The sequence below is a fragment of the Podarcis gaigeae genome, assembly GCF_964106915.1.
Source record: "Podarcis gaigeae genome assembly, chromosome: 5".
Classification (NCBI taxonomy): Eukaryota; Metazoa; Chordata; class Lepidosauria; order Squamata; family Lacertidae; genus Podarcis; species Podarcis gaigeae.
In genome coordinates, this window is record NC_139681.1 from 24,508,279 (window position 1) to 24,526,569 (window position 18,291).

Here is an 18,291-nt window from a genome sequence, read left to right on the forward strand (position 1 = left end):
CCAAGATTCCTGACAATGGTTAATCAAAAATTTGTTCAAACAACCTGAAATCACCTCACAAACAACCTGAAATTAATACATGACAGGTGGAATTGCAAGCACCTATAAGCAACCAGCATCCTAAAAGAAACATGCCTTGAGATTCTTAGTCTACAGTGTAACATAGTTTACATATTCCTCATAAATCTGTGTTTGATTTAGTTAATGAAATGCAAAATATGTCGCTCAGCAGTTGCTTCAAGTATGATCCACCACTTTAAAATCACCCCTATTCAAGGAGGAAGAATTGTGTACAGCATGAAAATGTATAAAATCTATCCTAATATATCCTAATAACTTGTATCTTTCCTATCAACATGATGGAATGCATCAAGTCTGATGTCAGATGCTTAGAGCAGGTGATTTAGTTTTCCAATTAAGATGTCAGTAGAAGTTTACTAATTTTATAGGCTACTATCTATTGCAGTAGCCTATTTTATTCCTATCCGTGATAGTGCCTAATGCTACTTTTAATATGAAATACTAGTTTTACTCTCTCATTTAAAAAGTAAAATAAGTCTTAATTATGCTAGGCATTTTTGAAACCATAATCTTAAAGGGTATGGATCTTTCTTAAATGGAAAAAATTAATTATTAAGAAATGCCTGTCATGTTAAATTGAACATGCTTAAGCATATATGGCTGTGTCATATCAAAACCCCTCAAGATTATTAGACAAATGCATATGCTAGCAATGAAGATATATTACAAAGGGTAGAAATAGCTTATGTATTTGTATTTTTGCTGCTTTAGACAAACTACTGTGTCTAACAAGTGGAACCAATATTTTGCAGGGATTTAATATTTTGTTGCATGCTATTAAAAACTGTGTTAGATGATTTAAGAAAAAATATATATCTAGAAATGGCTTTAAAGATTTATTATTTATTTAAAAGACATTTTAATGTGATGCTACCACAGTGGATTCAGGCAAACTGTTTTAACCTGACAAGAAAGCACTTCTGCAGTCATTTAGTGTTGGATTCTGGTAGGATCACTTTGTCTAAATTTCACTGCCACCTCAAATTTGGCAAGTTACACTTCTGGAGTTGGGTTAAAATGCCTTTAATTGATGGGTCAAGTCCCACAAGAGAAGCACATCCTAACTGTAGGTCACACAAGTAGCACTTCCCATATTTTCCAAACACCCCAAGCCTTTACATTGGTTTTTAAAAAGTATTTCACAAAAGAAAAGTGAGCACAATAGGTGAAAAAATGAAGGGGAGAGGCACATGTGGCTAAAATTAGTGAGCACCATACTGCTACTTTTTAAGTAGAATTTATTTTTTAAATTAGGAAGCTATCACCCATCACAACACCACATTGCATAAGGAATTGGTAAGCATGACTGCTTTGCAACCAATTCTGTGGATATTTGGATAAAGCTCCAAGAACACAACTATTGAGTTCATTTTTTTTCAAAATGAAAGGAGGTATTTCAAGAGAGAACCACTTACCAACTTGATTTAACCTGGCAAGGTTCGATTTTAATCTTACTGTTGAAAATATGAATAACGCCTTGTGTGAACTGACACTGCAATTAAGCAGGAAGTCTCCCTTCAAGGAGTTGTTGACACTGCAAAAATTATTGGACAGCACAACTCAAACACTAATGAAATGGCTGCAAATAAATGATGGGCTTAAGGCTGCAGGATGGATTAAGGAGTTACTGGCCTTGTTGAGCTCTCTTCTAATTTTCTCAGGAGCAAACTGATCAAGGAAACGTCTGAAATGAAATGCATCTATGGCTACAATTTCTGTGCAGCGCCTCTGCCATTCATCCCTGCATTGGGTGGGGGGGGGGGGAGGAGAAGGGAGAGAGAAAAAAGGGCAGTAAAATTAACTGTGCGATAATACTGCTCATATAAACAAGACTGAAAATGAGTTCATCTCTCCAGGGCTTTACCAGGGGTGAAAAAGCACAGAAATAATGTCAAGGAAAAGCAATGCTGTAATAGATCATAGGTGAATGTCAGGGAACTGCCATCGGAAGGGCAGGTGGTGGAAGGGCTCACGGAGGCTAGGAGAGACTCAGCAGCAGAGGAGGGAACCAGCAGGGGGAGAGAAGGAGCTCCGAGGGAAAGTGAGTCGGAGGGATGGCTCAGGGACACTTCCAGCGAAAACAGTGGGGAAGTTTCAGGACCTCCTATAGGGACACCCACCCCTCGCCGGAAACTGTCGCGCCGTGAATCCAGAAGACGCGTTTCCGTTAAGGAGCTTTTATGTTGGAAGAGATTCCGCAAACGCCCACTGTCGGATTCTGCCAGCGATTGAGGGAGTCATGCTTAAGGGGCTCCACTATAGACAGAGCTTTGATAATCAGGCCAAACTCTGAGGGACTAAGCTTTTACGCACAAGCAGCTCATCATCCCATTACAGTGAACTCCGATCAAAGAGGGAGGGAGTGGATGTGGGAGGACACCTGAAGTTTCCCCACAGATTTAGAAATACATTAATTCTACAATGTGAATGTCAGATCCCAAATGTTAAATAATGGACATTATGTGATTTAACCACTAAGATTCCCTGGATGGCCAAGAAAAATAGACAACATTTGTTTTGTTTGCTGTACTGGTGCATGTTTCAAACACAATCCTTTTCTTCTTGCCTTTCCTCAGCATAAACAGGCACTTTAAGTCTCAACTAGGTGACAGAAATTAGCAAAGCCTTTGTCCAGACACTTGGGCCTCTGTATCAAACACATGCTCCCTCCTAAGAACCCTCTTGCGTTAATCTAATCTTAGGAGCAGTGCCAGAAAGTGCCCTTCCCCCAAAAGGCAGAATTTTTGGAGAACTAACTATGAGACATCACAGAACCAGTTCCAGTGGGAGTTAAGACTTCTTTGCAAGTAGCAAGATCAAATATTCTTTGTTAAGACTGCAGCCAGAAACAGTATTACTGTCGTATAGAAAAACTAAATACACCAAGTAAAGGTTACTTCTTATCATGCTCTGAAGAGAGATGGGAGGACACATTCTGGAAAACATGACACTGGTATACATCCCTCTACTTGTGAGGAAAAGGTTGATTAACTCTGAAATGCTCCAAATTTTCTCTTTACGTGTGCACTGTCTCCAACTGCATGTACTTTGCACTTCCATGGTACTTTCCATGGTACTTTCCATGGTACTTTGCACTTCCATCTGATATACCTCAGAAGTGCCCCAAGTCTTTCCAAAGTAAAGAGGAAACATGGTTCTAAGTGGCCTGAGTGGTTTCACACACTGTGAGTCAGAAAACAAAAACTCAAGGTGTGAGTTTAGTAGAATCCCGAGCATAATTCTTCCTAAGAACAAACTGGGCTTGTCTTGATAGGATGGTAGTCCAAATGGGGCAACTGAGAAAGAAGAGGGAGATGATTGTGTCCTTGAGTCACCCCTCCCCCCGGCCCCGCAAAAAAACCCCAAAAAACTTAAGAGGGCTACCCTCCTGAAAAAAAAACAGCACAATGAGGACTAAACATGCTAAGTATCTATGGGATAACTACTGGAAAAGAAAAATGGAACATGCGGGGAGGGAATAGCTAGCTGACATCCTAAACAGAAGCACTCCTTTTATAAGAGAAAATGCGCTGTAACTTTTTGTTGCAGGTCCTCTGTATTGTGCAACGGTCAATTGCAGTCACGGGAAATGAGATCGCAGCAATGTACCGCCCTGAGGATCTATTTTCAACTTTCACAATGTCAAAGCCACTCTTTTGCAAGAACATTACCTGGGTGTTTGATCTTCATGGCTCCTGGCCCACTGGTACGTTTCTGCATAGCCAGTATATTCACTATATTGCTCTGTACCTGGGAGGGAAAAGGTCACATTTTAAAAGCCATCATCAACTGAGATTTTCCTCTCCTCTGTACAGTCATTCCCCTTCTGAACATGTGTTCATTAAGGATGATAGGAAATGTCATTTGAATAAGCAAAAGCAATGTAGTTTGGATCCAGAAAAGCCACATGCACAAATAAATCTATGCAAGAGAGCTGTCCCAGAATGTGTATCCCAACTGTTGAACAAGTTGCCAAACTTTGTTACCAACCATCTTTCTCTGTCTCTGCTAAACAAATCATTTTACTGGTATTACGGTTATATGCTGAAAAGGAAGTCTGAATGCCTTGCACATGGGAAATCAGCTTGTCAAAATACAAAGTGAATAAAACAAGTTTGCAAAATTCTAGTGTAGCAGGGGGCGGGGGAGAGAGAGAAGGATAAAATTGTTTGGTTAGCAGTATTGTAATTCGCTGACTGCCTTGTTGAAACTGAAGGAGGTTGTCATGCTTGATCGGTATAGAAGGCCAGGAAAGGTTGCACTGTCTTGGGGCCTGAAACTGTCTGATGAGCTTAGAATAATCATCTATCCTTTCATATAACATAGTCAGGGAAGTGAGTTTCAGTCTGATTTTAAGAACCTTCTCACAATTTCTAAGCCATGGATTAGAAAGTTCATCAAAACCAAATAGCTGTGGTACCTTACATATTATTATTCACAATACACTTGGATTTAATACTGGAATATGAAACCAGACAGATGATGAATAGCAATGCCTCCACTAAAGCATATGGAAAGGAAAACCTTCTCCTTTGTTAAGATGAATCAATTCATCTTTATTTTAAAAGGCTTTAAAATAATTTTAATTGTTCTTTTCCTCCGTTACTGTTTCTGTGCCTTCTACTTGGGACTACTTTTTATGTTCACCACAGCTACATAAGTGAGAACTGGGGAAGGGTATAAGAGGGAGGCATGAAAAAATGACAACTTTGGTGTCTTCCTCACCATTTGTGAGAAAAACTTTTTAAAGAAAACTGTAATAAATGCAACATGCCTATCAAACTGCAGTTTAGTGATATCGACCATGTTCATACGAACACAAAGTATGTTAATTTTCATTTTAGCAAGGTGTAATTACCTACAGCTGTCAGACTCATAATACATTTTCAAATTGCCTATGCAACATAACCTGTATTTAACCACTCTGAGATCTTATGATGAAGGGCAGAATATAAATAAAATAAAAATAAATGAAGGTATTAAAGCAAAACATCAGACTTCAACTATTCCCTCTGACAACTCAGTAGGTGGGGAAAGCCTCTGCTCTGTGTTTCATATTTGCTACTGTGATGATCTCAAACAGATGCTGGACAATTGCAACAAATCTAATTTCTTTCCAATCTCTCCGTCTCTTCTGCAAATTTCAGAGGCCAGTTGCATCCATTAGGCCAAGATGCATCATCGAAAGACTGTAATTTATTGGACAGATAGCTGCACACAGCAGAGACTCGCCTAAGCACAGATATGGAAGTAAGCCAAGGATCAAATGAGGATGATGAAATGGCTGTTTCCATTAAGGGAGCAGAACATTGCATCACAGATATTAATTAGAAAGTACTGTAATAAAGTAAAGTGCACAAAAAACCCTGAGAAATAATGCTTCCTTTGTTTGTTTGGCTGTCCCTCAGAAATAAAAGCATCCATTTTGGATTCAGAAGCCCTAAAAACTATTTGCCTTTGCCCTCCAAACAGATTATATATTATATAAATATAACAGATTTATATATTTTTCAAGATTTAATTTAGTACATAGCAATCAACTAAGTTTCAACCTTCAGCAACAATCCATATAGCTCAAATCATGCTTAGTTGCTCTCTTTGTTTGGGAAAATAAAACAAACGGCCATAGTAAATACATATACAATCACAATTTTTGAATTCAATTAGGAACCTCTAACATCAGATCTGGTACCTGGATCATATGTTTTTGCTGTTAACAGTAAAGGATCACATATATCCAAGTTGCCAGTTGTCTTTGTATTGTACTTTCCTCTAGGCTGGGTAACACTCAAGAGTTCCCATGCATCTAACCAGCTGCATCATTTGACTTATGGCTCATTTTTAACTCCCCCCCAAGGAGCTCAAAGTGGCATAAATTGTTCTCCCTGCACCCCCCATTTTATCCTCAGCCTAAGATATAGTGACTAGCCTAATTTCACACACTGAGGCTAAGTAGGGATTTGAATCTGAATCTCCCCGATTCTAAAATGAGTCTAAACACATTGGCTCAGTTCCATTGAATACATATCCTAGATTGCTGTCTTTTGCCCAGTGATACGAAGTGGGAGTAAGTTTCTGGAGTTGTTTGGCACCAGGTTCACATGAGGTATGTGAATATTTCTCAAGTGTGAGGCTTACAAAAACTAACCTGTGATAATTAGACATTCATTGTGATCCAGGACTTCAGTAATGAGACGAGATACAATCAGTTCTGGATTGATTAAGAAGCGAATTTCTTCTTGCACCAGTCCTGCCCCAGTGACGCCACCTCCAACAAAGCGATTAGCAAAATCAACCTGACAGAGGTATAATTTTTGTGGTTACGGCACATTCAAACACATTTCCAACAGCCACAATAATGTAAACATCTGTTATACATGCTCATTTTTCATGTTCAGGTGGGGTTCTCTTGATCTTAACCACAAAATATTTAAGCAATGCTACCATCTAGCCTGAGCCATTTTATCGTGCTCCTTTTTTGTTGGTTAGTGCTTGCTTGTTGTTTCATAATTCAGAACTCAGAATTACATGGCTACAAACATTTAAACCCTGATTTTTTTGATATTTTTTTTGAAAAGTTTTTATTGTTAAAATAATTCAGCATTAATACACACATATTGCGAATATACAAGCATACAAACATACGTTTCATACAATCCTTAAAAATATTCAAACATACCTACATTCAGTCCCACAGAAAATTCCTCTTCCCATCACCATCCCCAAACCCTGATTTTTTTTAAGATGACAAGTATACACAGAAAAGGTTACACCTGGCAGATTTCAATGAACTTCTTTCACTAGCACAAGGGTTATTAGCACTAGCACAAGATAACTGCCCCTCTCTCCTCCCCCATGTCATCCTTCATTCTGCTCTTGAGGGTTGGGGGACTCCGGTAGATTTAGAAAGCACATAGGACAGAAGAGGGAAATAATATTCTGTTGTGTAATGAAAAATCCTTGAACTGATGGAACCTTAGCTGTGATGCTACACTGAATAGAACTCAATGAACTTGGGATCCAAAGGCGTCTTCACACATTATAACCGTACCTTGGATTCCGAATGCCTTGGCTCCCAAACAAATCGTCTCCCAGACAACGGAAACCCAGTAGTGAATGGGTTTCATGGTTTTCGAACGATTTTCAGAAGCCGAATGTCCACCACGGCTTCTGTGGCTTCCAACTGGCTGCAGGAGCAGCCAATCGGAAGCCACGCCTTGGTTTGCGAATGGTTCCGGGAGTCGGATGGACTCCCGGAATGCATTTTTTTCGAGAACCAAGGAACAACTGTATATTATTTACAGGTTCACAAAAACATTTTTCTATGCCTGTAAATTTTAACATGTGCACATAATAATAAATGCATGTTTCTTCCGCATGATGATACACACAAAGTAGGGAAGTGGAACTGGCTGCAACCTCCTGCCACTTGGGCACACAATAGCAAACATGTAACACATGAAGTGGCCTAAGGAGATTTGTGTGTTTTATTTGCATTTCAGATGACTGCGATTATTTGTGTTTTAAAGGACTGATAAAATATTATTTGATACATTACATCCTTGGCCATCTGCAGCCTACCCTGGGGCACATTTAAGTTCTGTAATTAAATTCTATCAGCACTTTTCAGTCTAGGGAGATCTAAGTAAATGTATGACAGAAGACACCTGAAAGGAATGAGAGCTCACATTCACAGTGAAAGGAACAAATTGCCAGATGATAACAAGCTGTACACTCTTGGCTTTTTTGTACAAAAAAAACATGTGGGATACACATATAATCAGTGCCTTATTATCTCTTTCAAGTAATGTTCCTCTACTTTAGGAGTCCCTGGGGTCTCTGTCACTAGTCTGATTAAAGAGAAAAGTAGATCAGCCTGTTCATACAATTGGTCATTGCCAGAGGCTCTTCTCTGAGTGCCCCTGCCAAATAACACACAGTAGACATGGCTGAAGAGACAGCTTTCTCGATGGTGGTGTCCCACCTATGGAATGGTCTTCTACAAGAGACTGACTCGGCATTTATGTAGCCATCCTTTCAGGACCAGGCAGAAATCTTTTTGTATTTTCCCAGGGTTTCTAAGATTTGTGGTTTTTTTAGAAACGTTTGCTTGGAATTTGATCTGGTTTTAGATTGTGTCTGTTGTTTTACATTTCATGCTACTATTTTAATCTGGAGTTTTATAAATTGCCCTGATCAAAACATACTGAAAGGCAGGATATAAATTTATTAACTAACAACTGAATTGTTTAAAAAATAATGAGAGTTACAATAAAAATGCTGAAAGGCATTCGTGGTTGAACTATTGCTCAAAGTATAATGCATAAACCTCCCAAGAGACCTCATTCTAATATTTAGTCTGAGTCTGGCCAAGTAGACGGATTTGTTCTGTTTATGCAGAATCAGAAAGCTACACAGCTGAAACGGGACTGACAATAACATTGCCGAGGTGAAATTGGGTGCATTCAATGCAAATTTGTACGGAACAAAAAATGCATTATTAAATATTTTCCTGCCTCCAAGGCTACAGTTTTAAGTGTCTTGGGAGAAAATTTAATATTGCTTTGCAATGTTAAAACACACCTTGGTTTTAATGTATTTTCTGGCTCTTCAAGTGTAACAAAAGCTATAAAGTTATGCTTCAGAAGAAAATAATCACGACATTAGAAAATGGCCTCATGTTTCAAGAAGTATGAAAGAAAATCTGCCAGAATGGAGTGACCATCATAGGCTCCTTACCTATGTTTTTTGTTAGAACTACCCACTCCAGAGACATGGGAATGAAAAATGGATTGCCCAAGGTCTCACACACACACAAACGAGAAGTTAAGAACACAAAGCCTTTGAACAATTCCCAAATTAAAATACTATAGCTTCCTCCACTGTACAACAGCTATTACCTGAGCCAAATTAGTATTTATGTCATCAACTATAATTATATGAACTATTGTCTTATTATATTCATTCTGCATACCCTAACAGTGCTCAAAGATTATAATCAGGGTCAAACCCCATAAAATAAGGGGCTGTATGAGGGCTAACAGTCTCTCTTCTCAGAACCACACTAATCTAATTCATGATAATAAGCCAGTGAACTAGATCAGTAAATGGTAGAAGAGACAATATAATGAACACAATAATGAGATCATGTAATTTTGCCAGCTACTAACAATATACAAACAACACTATGCACATTCTACTTTTTTGGAGTTTTTTAAAATTCCAAATTGTAACTTATGCTACTCCATGCATTTTCTTAACACTGCAAAATGTATTATAGACACAATTTTCCATTAGATGTTACAGTTGAGACTTTCCTCTCTCTCCCCCCCCCCCCAAACGTGGCCTTCATTTCCCCTGCTCCTGATTATGTGTGTCTCAGGCACATTGTTTTTATTTATTTTTATAAGATATTTATTCAAAATTTTCTTAATACAATGTAAAAAACAAACAAAACAACATATAACTTTACAATAATCATACTTTCTTCACTTCATTGGACTTCCTCACGTCTCTCGTCTCTCAGGCACATTGTTTTTATATGCTCAAACGTCTTGCCAAAGGGCAGGAAATACTTATTTTGTCTTGTCTGCTCTTGCTAAGTAGTGGCTGTTAGCTATGTTTTTCCCCTGGAAGCTTTCTAGAGCATGCTTTGTGATGAGGATGGAAAATCTGTGGCCCTCCAGATTTCAATGAACTCTCATCAGCCCTAGCCAACACAATGAATTGTCATGGGTGATGGTAGCTGTAGTACAACATCTGGAAGGCCACGAGACACCCCCCCCCCATTATATGGGCATTCCCCCATGATGCACCCCAGATTCCTGCAATCCACAACTGCATTTGGAAAATGGAGTTCCCACCCTTTCTGCATTGCCTAATAATTACTGATCCAAGTTTTCCTGCCCCATTTTACTCTAACAGGTCTAAAAAAAGATGATGGTCTGTAACATTTTCCTTTTTTATTCAGAAGTGAGAAACAAGTTTTAAACAGGAAGACAGTGAGACACAAGACCCAGAAAACATACGGAGATATGGGACACATAAGAGGTTCATTCAAATTTGTAACAGCAGTCCAGAGTTAGGAGATGTTACTTTTAAGAATGGCCTAAATATCAGAGAAATGCCAAAATATGATATACCATAGATTTTCTTCTCCTGGAATTTAATGCTATAACGCATCTAACTATAGTGTTCAGATAGGTTTATGACGTATATGTTATTTTGGAATATCATTTGTAGAATAAAGACGGGTTTTTTAAAAAAGAAGTGAAAAACAAGGGTGCAAACTGGATTTAAGTAGATTTTGTTCCATTAATGGTCTACTATGGGAATAATCTTCTAGGAACTTCTCCCAGGCAAGCCTCATTACAGTGAAGGGAAACAGAACAAGAGCACATTAATGGACTTGTGTATTCCTGTGATTGCAATGAGGCTTGTACAGAAGAACAACCCACAATTAGTTTGGTGTAAATCCTATTACTCTGGCATCCTAAGGCTGCTGAATGGGTTTTTAAGTCTAAAATCAACCGTTATTAACGAAACAGGTACCAGCCACCCATACCACACTTCAGAATTCAGTTCCCTCTCGGCTAAAACAACATCAAAATGCTTGTAGATATGGACAAGGCGAAATCGTTATCAATCTGTTTTAGCTGACTGGCTCTCAGACCAAAGCAATTCCACTAGCAACAGACAATGCCTCCTGAACTACTGAACTGGTCATCTGCTGGGGCACTTCCAAAATAAAGGAAACAAAAAACAAAACTGTCAGCCTGTCACTTTCATACCCTGGAACCACCCCTCTCTTGTCGCTCTTCAATCTCTGTGTGACCTGAAGAACCTGGAGCTATCCGGGTATTCCGATTGTCAATCAAAAGGTTATTCACAGAGTACACATGTGGAAAACAAGGTGAGCTGGAGACAATAGATAAAGTTAAGGCTGTCAGAATAATCAATTCTGCTGTGTCTGTTATACTGCACACTAGTTTGGTACTTTCACATACAACCTAGGGCACAGCTGAATGATTCTGCTAAAATGCCCAATAGAACAAAAGTTTTGTTAGAGCACAGCACAAGCCAATATATTATGCTGCTTTTACCTGTAGCATCCCATGCCCGTTGCTCTCAATAGTGCCTTCATATGTGACATGCAACCTGGACAGCTTTTTCTGGGTTCTGTAATTAAATACAGAAATGAGGAATGAAACAAGACCTTATAGAGAGAAAATACATTTTTTTTAAAAATCAATGTTATCATGTTGCAAATTTATAAGAAAAATGTCTCCTGTCAATCAATCTGTACTGAATTCTATAATAACATAAGATGGGTCGCACTTATGGTTAATTTTGATGAACCAATCCTACATAATATCTGCACAGTGAGAGGAATAGAAATCCAACATTAGTAGTACCCTAAAACCATGTTGTTTGCCACAGTGTTGTAAATGTTTGCACTTGGTACAGACCGTGGAGATGACAGTTCCCTTTAATTGGAGCACTATCCCTATACTGAGAGAAATTAAATAAAACTAAAAGGTTTGGCGGGAGTGTTAGCACAACACACATCACAGCAGTTTTGTGATTAGGCCCTATGGCCTTAATAAGTTTATTCTCATTAAATACAAGCAAGCAACAAGTCCCATGAGAGAAGGGCAATCAAACTCCATTTTGGAATCCGCATTGCTAGCATGCAAAGAATCAACAGCAGCTCTTGTTCCTTTACCATTTATATATCCAATTGAAGCTCTATAAATGCCTATTTGCTGGCACACAAAAACACCTATGGAAAGCATATCCACTGTTAACCTCAGAATGAATGCTGAGGTGAAAGATGAAAAATTGACACATATTGAGGAGAATGGAAAATCTATTTTATTTCTGCTGAAATGGAAAATTTAAAGCTTTCGGGTTTTCATTCAAAATGGCCCCTTTTTGCTTATTTAAAAACAAAAAGAAGCATAGTACTATACTGCAAAAAAATTCTATTCTGTTTCCTTTTTTTATAATACTCAAACTTTTTGATTTAATACCCATTCTTTATCTAGACAGAAAATTTTATTCTGCATAAAATGGTATTCCTGGCATATTTAATCATCCTGTAGTGCAATTAAACAGACAAGTTTAAATTAAGCTGCATTAGTCATATCTATCTATTGATTTACTGCTCCTAAAAACCTTTATTTTGGCCCCTACTTGAACAAGATCCAAATGCTAACAGAAGAAATTAATAGGCTTCATAAAGCCATTTCTGTACAAAACTTGAGTGCCTTGGCATTAATGCAAAGTTACATTAGTCATTTCCAGAAGAAACAAAAATTTAAAAAGCAGCTTTCTCACTGTGAAAGCATTTGACTGCTTAGCCTCACTCAGCTTAATAGGAAGCATGTGATCATTTATCAGCATACAGTTAAAGTCATTTAGAAAATAGCACTGAGACAGATCAATCTAATCTATAGAATGTACAAATATGGCCTTAGACCCTAAAGTGTTCTTGTGCGCGTGGAAAGCACTTCCGCTGATGGCAGGGTGGGCAGTTCCTTCTTCCTGCTGCAGCCCCCTCTGCCACATAGCATCCTGTTTCAGTCGTACCTTGGTTTTCGAGCAGAATGTGTTCTGGAAGTCCATTTGACTTGACTTGCGAAACGTTCGGAAACCAAGGGACAGCTTCCAATTGGCTCCCAATTGTGCAGGCATATTGGAAACAATAGTTGTTCGGCTTCCAAAAGATTGTTCGAAAACCGGAACACTCACTCCGTTCGACAACCAAGGTACGACTGTATTAGGATTGTTTCCTTCCAACATGAGCCAAGAGGAGCAAAGTAGGTACAAGTTGTGATTCGAGAACCCGATCCCCACTTGGGGAATAAAGACACGTGGACACAGAATGTAAGGTTAATGGGTAAGGTAAAGGCCACAACTTTATTGATTACAGCATGTGAGAAGGTATTGGCTTAGGCATTGGACCATGGAACATTAGACTCCACCCACTCATAGAGGGGTGAGTCTGAGGAGGGGTTAACCACCAGAAGGTGGAGCCTGTTGATGCTAATCCAACTATAGGCTCTCTTCCTGATGTCACCGAGGGTCGTGCCATGGCCCCCCGCCACACGGGCATCAGACAGGATCCACGACCGCCGGATTCCTTTAGCGGAATACCCAAAATTGTCGGGGAAGGCGATGGCCACACCTTGCCACCCGAAACACCAACAACACATTCCAATGCCTAACAAACACCCCCGACTCCAAACCTCGTGGCTGAGCTCTTCCCTGCGATGACTCCTGACTCGAAGAAAATGTGTGTGCAATAGTGGGGATCGCTGGCGCGGCTGCGTATGGGGAGCAAGCCACACCCCCGTCAAGCTTCCCTATTGGGTGCCCAACTGAGGAGGGGCGTGGTGCCAGCTCTGGAGTTGAAGCAGGGGGCGGAGCGCCCCCTGCATGACGCGGGAATCATCTCCCGATCACAACCCCTCCCCTCCTGGGAGGAGGAAAGGCTTTGCTTGTGTTTTGTAAACAATCGTTTATGACCTACTGCGAGGTGCAAACATGGTTGAAACAGAAGTTACAGAGAACTTGATAACTTGAGATATAACAACAACAACAACTTTGTTTTATATCCCAAAGCCATTTTCTACTCTATGAAACTGACAGGGATCAGTTTATGCAACCAACCTGGGTTTCCTGACAAATCCCACCCTACCGCACCCCCGGGAGGTCAGGCAAAAGAAAAAAACTGAAACCTTACTGGGATTTAGGTAGACCAGCTCTAATCAAAATGAAACTATTTTAAGAGAGATATTCTACCCTACCTTTCCCAATCTGGAAATTCCTGTAGACACTGTCTTGTAAATGTCACCAGTCCAGTGGGTTCTACAAGAAAACAAACCCAAGCAAGTATATAAAAATGTAGCACTTCATTTCATTTGGAAGATAAATCTACAAAGGATGTACCTTTTGCACAGAAATGTTGCCAGAGAAACAATATGTTGAATATTTGTTTTTTGTCCAAATTTGTTTTATTGGCTTTCATGTAAATACAAGAACAACATATAACTAGTTGATTGCCTATATTAAGATGTTCATTCCTTGAAAGGGAGTACTGATGTTTTGATTTTTAAATTCCAAGTGAACAGAGTAGTGCAATCAAATAATAGATCAACAACAAATAATGAACAGAAAATAGAAAATGAATGGTGGTTGTAATCTATTTATATTACCCATCTTACTTCTCAATTCATATTCTTTTGAATTTAAAACTACTAGAGGAGGTGTGTTCTCCACACTTTTTTTGCTTAATTTTAAACTCTGTGTGCCTTTATCTTGAGAGTGATTTTGAGGGACAGAAACCTATGAAGTGGTCTCTGGTAAAATAGAAAGACACATTTTATTTATGTAACCCTCCTAGGAAGGGAAAGCTACATCTTTCTGATTTAGGAGTGTTAACCTGATCCTAGCTACCTTTTCTCAATAAAGGAGAATGTACTGCAACGTATGTAAGCCTAAGCAACAATTTGATTTCTTCTAATGGATTAGAAGTGGGACAGCATGGGCTCCAATAGTGAACCCTGCTAAGGTATGCATTTGAAGGTGCAGGACGAAAATAGGATTGATCTGTATGAGGGTCTGCCTTCTTCAGAAAATTGTAGTCACTCCAGTGTTCTCCAAAGGGGAACTCAGAAAGGGAGATAAACCTCATGACTCTGGCTTATTCCTGAAAATAAATCTGTGTGACAGGTAGAACTCAAACTAAACATGTAGATTGTTATGTGCAAGGAAATGGCTGCATCTTAGAAATCTAAAGAGGCATTGATTGTTGGTCTCTGTTAAAAGTTTTGGTGAACATAATTAAAAACATTAATAGTGCAAACCCAATTAAGGTTACAATCCTGTGCACACTTTCCTAGGAGCAAGCACCACTGAACACAGTGGCATTTCCTTTTGAGTAGCTATGCACAGAATTGCATAGAGACTATCTTACCCCCTGGAAATGTTTCATCTCTTGTGGTTTGCTATGATTTGGCTTACTAATTTGCTAACTTGATTCGTAAGGGAAGAAGACATGAAATATCCTAGCAAATGACTTTATGGAAAATGTTTGAAGAGTCTTGTTACCAAGCTAGAAATTCTAAGATATTCAAAAGGTTAAACAGAAGCTTTGTTTGTTTGCTTTCCAAAAGCAGTTATTTCTGCACAAACCTTGTGTTTACTCACAAGAGGACTGTCATATTATGAGATCATGTTTCACAAATTAAATGTTTGTCTTCTGAAAACAAAGCTCTTGGTTTTCAGCAACTCAGGAGAATGTTACAAGTGATTTAATTACTGTTTGTAATAAAAGAAGTTTTGGGAATGAAATATTTAATTTCTTTTCATTTGAAAGATGAATTACTGTTGTCTTCTTATTAATTACATGGAAAAAACAAATATGCCATTTTGTCTCCATCAAAAAAGAGGCTACATGTTACTAATAAAAGGCTAATAGTCCCATCATTACCTTGAAACAAACGAAAATGAAAAAAGCGCAAAATATTGGTATCATAAAAACTTGGGCAGTATAACAAGATTAGATATTTTCACTGGAAAAATACAGCATGAGGAGGAGATGTGAAACTATTGGGTTATATCCACTAGTTAGAGTAGACCTTTTTATATTAATGGAGCTAAATTAGTTGTGCCCATTAATTTCAATGGGCCTATTCTGAGTAGGATAGCATTGGAGAGAACTCGCTGTTTTTGCCAGACAACCACATGTATGCCATGACTAATTTCAGTTTGATTGCTAGCCTTCTTTTTGTATTTTCAGGTAATTTAGATTAAGGTACTATATATATATGTGTGTGTGTGTGTGTTTGTGTGTGTGTGTGTATACATATGTAAAAGTGTGCATATATAATTAGTATGTCCATTTTTAAACTACTGCTCAACTACAGCTATACAGAAGTGTTTTGAATATGATTGCGTTAGCCATCCTGGGCCCTACAATCAATAGAGGCCCTGTTGGTGGTCATGACCCCATGACAAGGCCTTCATGCTGGTGGTTCCCCATTTGTGAAATGCCCTCCCTGAAGAGGTGCATCTGCCTCCCTCATTAACAAAATTCCGTGTTCTCTCAATAATTTGATGGCTGAAAGATACTGTTCTTGGAAATCTTGAAATTATTATGGGAGAATGTGACTGTTTTAAAATGTTTTACTTTTCTCTGTGACTCTTCTGAAGTAGCAGAAAAGGGTTTTCAGTTTCTCAGGCTTCCTTGGTGAACGCCCTTCAAACAACCTACAAAAAGCAAAAAGGGGAGGGGGAGATTATTATAACTCAGCAATTTACTAACCAACGGAAGCAAGGGGTGACTTGAATGAACAATTAATTATAGCAATTCTTAAAATATGGAGGCTCTAGAATAAAATTTGATTTAACCTGAGTTATAGACAGTTAAGGGACGCAGGTGGCGCTGTGGGTTAAACCACTGAGCCTAGGACTTGCCAATCAGAAGGTTGGCGGTTCAAATCCCCGCAACGGGGTGAGCTCCCGTTGCTCATTCCCAGCTTCTGCCAACCTAGCAGTTCAAAAGCACGTCAAAGTGCAAGTAGATGAATAGGTACCACTCCGGCGGGAAGGTAAATGGCATTTCCGTGCACTGCTCTGGTTTGCCAGAAGAGGCTTAGTCATGCTGGCCACATGACCCGGAAGCTGTATGTCGGCTCCCTCGGCCAATAAAGCGAGATGAGCACCGCAACCCCAGAGTCGGTCACAACTGGACCTAATGGTCAGGGGTCCCTTTACCTTTAAAGACAGTCCAGTATTAGTACTGTACACATCAGTTCCCGACATATCAAAGAAACCTCAAATTTCTTAAGCACTCTGTTGTAGAAAGATGCCTGAAATTGTGACATGAAGGCTGGCATCGTTAACCTTGCCATATGGGACTCCCTTGCAGACAATAGCAGAGCCTGGAGACTGTCAGGTAGTGTATCCATGGCAGTGACCAAAGGAAGTATGACCGCTGGGAGGAGCGCAGAGAGAAGAAACCCCATAGTGCACCTGTAGCAGCACGTCCAGATCCCTTCATCTGCTCCAGCTGCAACCAAACATGTCTTTCCTGTATTGGTCTCTACAGCCACAGCAGGTGCTGTAACCCCACAACTGTTTGACTTTATGCCTGAAGGAGTACTACTCCATTGTCTGCCAAGATCAATGGACGCCAACAACAACAAAATTACTTACAAGTTCCAAAAATTTAAAATGGCCTAGGACGCATAGTGACTTTCTGAGCACACATTCTTCATGAACTCATTGTAATATATCTGATGGGAATATATTAGATTTGTGAGTATATTTCTCATGGACCACTCAGTCAACTGTTGGGTTTCTTTTTAAAAAAATATTTCATTTTATAATGTATATAAAGCAGAGAGAACTATTATAAGACGAAATTTAAAAGATGAAAAACAGAACTCTAAAACAGGCATGTAGAAGTAGTAGCTACACATGAGTTAAAATAACAAAGTCCAAGACTATCAAAATTATCAGATCATCAAGTTTAGTTCCAGATTTGCCAAGCTTGTGACGAGGATTGTCATGAAAATGTTTGTTCGGCAGTATATGTTCAAAAAGGAATGCCGTATCATAGAAAGTGTGTCTTGAGGTTCCAGTCACACAACTACTGAGTATTAATTATTTTTCTTCGCCTGATATTTTCCTGAATTGAATTAGAACTAATATGTTCGATTCCTTTCCTTTCAATGAACAGGAAAATGTTGTAATTTTCCTATTCCTGGAAAAGGAGCTACATGAATCAGTTTTTCAGGTGCTATGCTGTTCCTGTGCGTAGACCATTTGTGTGAGCAGTTTCATACATAGTTAACCAACTGCAGTGACATCTGCATTGGCTTTAGTGGTAAAGAACTCAGAATCTAATTCTAGAATATCTGAAGAGCTATCTACATCCCCTCAAGTGAAAAGATTACTTTTACTGACTTATACCTCAATGGCGATGTTAGGAAGGAAAAAAAAATTCACTACTCAAGAAACATTCCCAATTCTTCTTCTTCACTGAATTTTAAAGCTTTAGAAAACTGCATCTAAAAAAACACCTAGTGTTTAAATAAACCCTTTTATGAAAACCAACCTAAGAGACATCCTCTATTTTTAGTCATTAAGGAAGAACATACTTTTACCTCAAATCATCATTTAAAATAAAAATAAAAATGT

The 18,291-nt window shown here is 38.9% G+C and overlaps 1 protein-coding gene across 1 annotated transcript in view; it reads right to left on the reverse strand.

The window, feature by feature from the left end:
• Window positions 1-18,291, reverse strand: part of PARG (poly(ADP-ribose) glycohydrolase) — a 68,867-nt gene that overhangs the window by 7,050 nt on the left and 43,526 nt on the right. The window contains exons 10-15 of the mRNA XM_083740308.1: window positions 16,277-16,356; window positions 13,893-13,953; window positions 11,184-11,259; window positions 6,230-6,377; window positions 3,753-3,831; window positions 1,714-1,822 (exon numbers count right to left, since the gene is read on the reverse strand). Coding sequence (XP_083596434.1) covers window positions 1,714-1,822; window positions 3,753-3,831; window positions 6,230-6,377; window positions 11,184-11,259; window positions 13,893-13,953; window positions 16,277-16,356 — 553 coding nt within the window. The remainder of the gene's footprint in view (window positions 1-1,713; window positions 1,823-3,752; window positions 3,832-6,229; window positions 6,378-11,183; window positions 11,260-13,892; window positions 13,954-16,276; window positions 16,357-18,291) is intronic.